The 6,000-nt window shown below is 49.2% G+C and overlaps 1 protein-coding gene across 1 annotated transcript in view; it reads right to left on the bottom strand.

Moving 5' to 3' along the window:
- The window catches only part of LOC147632337 (ycf20-like protein), a 29,879-nt gene extending 24,114 nt beyond the window's left edge, over positions 1-5,765 (bottom strand). Inside the window, exons 1-3 of the mRNA XM_086806842.1 lie at positions 5,545-5,765; positions 5,331-5,394; positions 4,900-5,161 (exon numbers count right to left, since the gene is read on the bottom strand). Of these exons, the coding sequence (XP_086662968.1) occupies positions 4,900-5,138 (239 nt within the window). The 5' untranslated portion in view covers positions 5,139-5,161; positions 5,331-5,394; positions 5,545-5,765. The remainder of the gene's footprint in view (positions 1-4,899; positions 5,162-5,330; positions 5,395-5,544) is intronic.
- Between the last annotated feature and the right edge of the window lie 235 nt (positions 5,766-6,000).

A 6,000-nucleotide genomic window follows, 5' to 3' on the forward strand; every position in this document is an offset into this window, starting at 1 on the left:
CGTGGGCCACTGAAAGTGACACCAAGGTAGACATAGGATGAGACAATCTCCACAGGATCCCCTCTATATGTGAAGCTTAATCTGGATGTGATGGGGCGAGAGGTATTGAAGACCATTACCTTGGTTTTACCGAGGTTAACAGAGAGGTCCCGCTGAGTGCAAAAGTCATGTAAGGCATCCAACTGTCTCTGAAGCCCTTCGGCTGAGTCTGAGAGGAGAACGATGTCATCTGCATAAAGTAGTATGGGGATCAATATGCCTGCCAGTGCGGGAACAGCCCCGCCTAATCCATCAATAAAGCTCGAGATCTCATCAATGTAGAGGCCGAAAAGAGTGGGAGATAGAGGGCAGCCCTATTTCACCCCAATGGTGCTGGAAATCTCCTGTGATGTAGCTCCTAGGGCTCTCACTCGTCCGGTGACGGACTCGTAGAGGGCGATAATGCTCCAAACCATGTCAGATGGGACTCCGATCTCCTGTAGACGGTGTAAGAGGCGGGCTCAGGGTAAAGTATCAAAAGCTTTACGGAAATCCACAAAGCAGCAGTAAATCCTCTGGTGTCGTGCTCTACCCTCCTCGATGATGGCACAGAGGGTGAAGATGTGGTCAAGCGTAGAGTAGCTCCTCCAAAAGCCAACCTGTCCTGAGGCTCTGCATCCCTGGCTCTCTGCAAATGAACTGAGCTCCGCCTCTAGCATTGATCCATAGAGTTTGCCAATGTGTGGCCAATCATGATAGTCCTGTAGTTATTAGGATCAAGTGGATCTCCGGCTTTGAGGATGGGGGTGATGGTGTTGGTGGACCAAGACGGTGGAAATCCTTCACAAAGGGCTCTATTAAACATGTAGGCTAGTAGGGGCGCTAGGGTATCATGGGCATGTGAGATGTACTCGGCAGTGGGTCCCTCATGATCTTGGGCTCGCCCATTGCGTAGTCTACGAATGGCCTTGAGGACCATCCCCTTTGTGAAGAAGGTGGAGGTGGTGGGGCAGGGGTCTGGTGGTGGGGGTAGGGGTGGCTGATGGGGGATATGATAGAGGGAGCGTGCATAGGAGTGCCATGTGTCTAGGCAGGTGATAGGTGTGGGGTGATGTTCTCGGAGTTTCCTCCATGCCTCTTTGCAGTTCGGCCCTAAGAAAAGTCGGTATAACTCATCCTCTTTTCGAGCATAGAACTCTCGTTTCTTGCGTCGGGTGAGCCGTTGAGAAATCCGTTGCACTTGGCGCTTCGTGATTTGCCCAATCCATACCTCATGCTTAAGACGGGAGCGTGTGGCCCGACATTCCTCATCATACCAACAGTTCTGGGGCATGGAACCGCAAGGTGGCTTGGCGGTAGACCCCCGCGTGCAGACGAAAGCAGCTGTGGCAGGTGTGTGGAGTATGGTGGTGAGTTGTGTTGTGAGGGTGGATAGGGGGACAGTAGGCTCCACATCCTGGAGTTGGTGGTAGATGTGGTTGGAGTAAACAAGATCAAGCTCGTGATCAAAGAGGACCTGAGTGTAATGTGAGATGGGGGGAGGTGGTGGAGGGACGGGTGGTGTGCAGGTAAGAGTGAAAGAGAGGTAGGCATGGTCAGCTTCAAAAGGGGGTGGCGGAATGGAGAAGTCGGGGATAAGGTGTGCCAAAGCCGGAGATCCCATAAGGTAGTCCACAGTGCTAGTACCTCCTGAGCAAGGGAAGGAGGTGAGGGCGCCAGAGGAGGGCCATCGGGACATCCCGTTATAGATAACAAGACCATGTACAGCTCCTAGCTATAAGAAATCTCTCCCGGACACTGTGACCTCCTCACGGTCCTGTGATGATCGCTGCAGCCCTGTGTCAGTGATGTCCAGCTCCTGTAGTCTGATAGGGTCGTCTAGATCGAGTAGTGGGACCTACTGACTTCCCGTCCTAGCGCTGAAATCCCCGAGTAGGAGGACTGCCCCAACTGTGAGAACTCCATGATATCCTCATATAATGGTAAGTACAGTGACCAACCATGCTGTGCGGCGTAAGGGGAGTGGCGTGGTACAAAATAACACACAGCAATGTGGATGACTCTGTCACTGCTAAGCTGTAGCCGCACCCAAAGATATCGGGCATCCTCATCCTTCCGGACGATGCTGAGGATCTATCGGAGATGGGATCTAAAAAGGACAGCTACCCCCCCCCCCAGAGCCACGTACTCCTCTTGATGTGCGGGTCTCACCTTGAAAAGCTGACTCCCACTCATACCCGGCTATGTATGGTAAGCCCCTCTCAGGGCTTTGATGAGTCTCTGTAAAAAAAAAAATGACATCCCTGCCTGTGAGAATCTCGCTCAAGCCTCCTGGATTCGACCACAGCATGCCATTGCAGTTCCATACTGCCAACCCCAGGTGTTTGGTCTCATAGACCCCGCATCCCTATTTGGGACGGCGCTCAGTGATAATGACTCTACCATCACTGTAGATAGCCCACTTGCCTGCTCTGCGGGCCTCATGAACAGTCACCATCACCTCACGCCGGTGTGCCACCTCTGCTGGAGTGAGATCATCTCCCATGTACACCTGTGTGCCCTTGAGGGCAGCCCGCCTGTCTAAGAAGCCCTGTTTGCTGGTGGCATCAGGGAATCTAATGATGAGGGGTCGCTCTCGTGTCATATCCTTTCCTGCCCTCCATGTGTCTACAAAGGGGGGGGCGATCCCGTTCACTCCTAGCATCTGGCAAAGTGTTATGGCATCCTCCTTTGGGGAAGCCCCTGCCTGTAGCTCCCGTACTCGCACATGGAGGGTCCTATCATTCCTGCCTGTAGCTCCCGTACTCGCACATGGAGGGCCCTATCATTCCTGCGTTTCTCCTCCTCGAGAGTCTCATGTATGATGCTCTGCGGGGGTTTGTGCTTCTTCACCACCTCCACCCAATCTTTCTTCGTGGTCTGCAGTTCTTCCCGCAGCTTATCACTCGCAACTTTCAACTGCTCTAAGTCAGTCCTTAAACCCTTCCTCCACTGTGTGGTCCTTGACCGTAGCCTTTAGGGCTTCCATTTCTGCCCGGAGTTCCCCTATCATTGGGGCATTTTCTGGCATTCCTGTTTGTTGCAGCTGGGTCTCTTTCAAGCATCTGAATCACCTCTTCCTGGTGGTTCACTTGGGCTGTCAGTTCTTCAATCCTGTTGTTCTTTCCTTGTATCTCCTTGTGGAGGCCTTTCAACTGTTTTTCATGTTGGTTCAGGACCCTGTCCAGCACCTTCTTTTGTTCGCCCAGTAATTTCTTGGTGTTGTCGTCCACTGTCTTGATGTATGCCTCCAGCTCCTGTAAGTTCATTGTGTTATTTCCCCTAGTTGCTGCCTTGGGGGCCTGAGCAAGGGCAGGTGGGAAAAGGGACGGCGGAACACACAGTGGAAGTGCGCCTGTGTACAGCACGGAAGCAGGGGCGCAGGGCGGAACACGCAGTGAGTGGAAGTGCGCCTGTATACAGCACGGAAGCAGGTCAGCACAGCAGTGCTGCCAGCAGGGGTGCGCAGTGTAAGCAGGCCAGCGGCGAGCAGCGCAAGAGAGCGAGGGAGACCACCAGCACGCAGCGCGAACACAGAGAGAGAGAGAGAGAGAGAGAGAGAGAGAGAGAGAGAGAGAGAGAGACTTGAGCGTGTGCAGTAGGCTCGAAGCGCAGCACAGACCGTACAGCGTAGGCTCAAAGCGCAGCGCGACCAGCACGAGAACCTTGAGCGCCCGCCGCCAAATAGAGGCTGTCACACGCACGTAAGGAGAGAGAGAGAGAGAGAGAGAGAGAGAGAGAGATCAGTAACATCCACGTAAGACTCGATGTGTCTCAGACTGAAAAGTGTTACAAAAGTTTTATGTGTAAACTTAAGATAATAAACATGAAACCAAAGAAAAACAGATCCACATACTTAAATAAACAGTGGATAGTCAGGCCATTAAAATCAATGTTGCATGTTAGATGTCATCCTCCTCTGCAACAACAGCATTTTGGAGGGGCAATGTCCAGCCTTGGGCGGACTCCCTCTGTGGTCGGCAGGGGCTCCAAAGAGCTGGCCGTTCCCTCAAAATGTTAGCTGTCACCCAGTGAGGACAAGCAAACCAATTAGTTCCAGATCAAGATCCTCATCCGAGCCTTGGGGGCTCAGAAAGAGGGTGGGTCCAAGTCTATGCCTAAACATGTCGGGAGTGAATCGATCTTAAGCTTTGCTTAGGTGGGTTCAAAATAGAGCGCTGTAATAGTTTAAGTTGCACTCGCATAAGCCACATCTCCTCCTTACGCTGATCCATTTCATCTTTTTCCACATACTCCACTTCGACCTCCTGTTCTTCGGCTTCCTCAGCATATTCATGATGGCCCTTGGCATGCACATCGCCCTCAAAAGACAGATCCACCATCGTGATAGAGAAGAAGAGAAGAGAACGTAATATAGGGTGTTCCTGCATCAGAAAGCAAAGAAAAGAAGGGTAATTGTTGCAAGACAAGAGAGAAGAGGGCTGATCCGTGCTCCATGCTCCGTGCTCCTCAAATCAGCAATCACTTTTTTTCTCTCTTCCGGGTAGAGATCCTGCTTTTCAGTCAGCCATAGGCACCTCTCCACGCTCTACCCTAGGGAGCAAGGAGGATCTAGGCCCATATGAACTGGATAGGTGTCCCTTGGCTGAGTGCAGGATGAATGCTACTAGCAAATCACTTCTGTATGCCCTCATGAAACCATTTTTTAACAATGTTGAGAAGTTCCTCATGTAATCCTAACCTTACAAAATCTGCAAGATCGACGTACTAGACTCCACCAGGGGCCCATTAAGTAATACAAGCAGGCAAAGTCTGAACATGTGAATAACACATTCCTACTAGAGACAGTTTTGTCATAATATAAAACTGAGTGCATTAAAAAAAGAAAGAAAATCTGAATGCATTCGAAAAAGGAAGTACCTTAGGTTAAAAGCCCTGGATGACAAGCCGTAGATGCATGACTGATAGCGATAGGTTGCCATGTGAAATGCTCCACTTTCCCATGTGCTCCCTACATTATAGCCAGCCAGCGTTCTATGGAAAACATCAGAAGAGAAGCCTGTGTTGGAAAGCAATGAAGTCGAGAACACTTGAGAGCTGGTCACACTCCAGACCATCTGGGAACATCCATATGAAAAATGCAGGCAGTTCGGTGCCATCGCCCACTAGTAGTTGGGCAGCTCTGCAAATTGAAACATGTGAGTCATCTATTCTCCAAATCATAAAGGAAGTGTCTTTGATAAGAGTATGACACATCCAAAGACTACTCACTACAATCAAAGAACCCAAATTTACAGGGGGATAGATGTTAATTTCAAAATGCCTTGCAATGGTTGCACTGGGTCTCTTACATAAAAAGGCAGATTTATGCATCCCAGTCCTGCTTCCATCTTTTTCCTGTATATAAACCTAACCCTGATGTGGAAATGGGAATTAGAATATGTCTAGAAGTCACAGATGTGGAGTAATATTCAACAAAAAAAAGGCCCTATAAATCATAGATGTTTCAAAAATTAGCATTATGGGTTAGTTTAAAACAGCAATGTATACTGTGCAAAAGAATACCTTGTTGCTGATGAGTGCAAGCATTGTGAAGCCTCTCTCTCTCTCTCTCTCTCTCTCTCTCTCTCTCTAGGAAACACAGCTTCTCATTAGAGTCTTTTGAAACATTCGTTAAGTAAGAGAGCAGCAAGCAAGAGCACGTGCGCATCTGTTGATGCCAATCTCGTGAACGATATGTACACACAGAATTGCCCGCCCGTTTCGCCGCCCATGCGACGTCACGGTCCAAAATTCCAAGTGTCCACGAAAAACATTGTTTACAACAAATAAAAACCTTCTACACGACATTGAAATCCTTTCCACAAATTGAAAAACCTTCATCTACACAAAAATCTTAAACATATAGAATAAAAAATTGAAATTCTATAGAATGAAGTATATATAAAAGAGAAAATATACACAAGGTGAAGGCTATATAAAACTAGATGAGCACTCAAATGTCATTTCAATGTATATTCT

The sequence above is a fragment of the Cibotium barometz genome, chromosome 13 (genome assembly GCF_041138505.1).
Source record: "Cibotium barometz isolate CiBa-2024 chromosome 13, ASM4113850v1, whole genome shotgun sequence".
Classification (NCBI taxonomy): domain Eukaryota; kingdom Viridiplantae; phylum Streptophyta; class Polypodiopsida; order Cyatheales; family Cibotiaceae; genus Cibotium; species Cibotium barometz.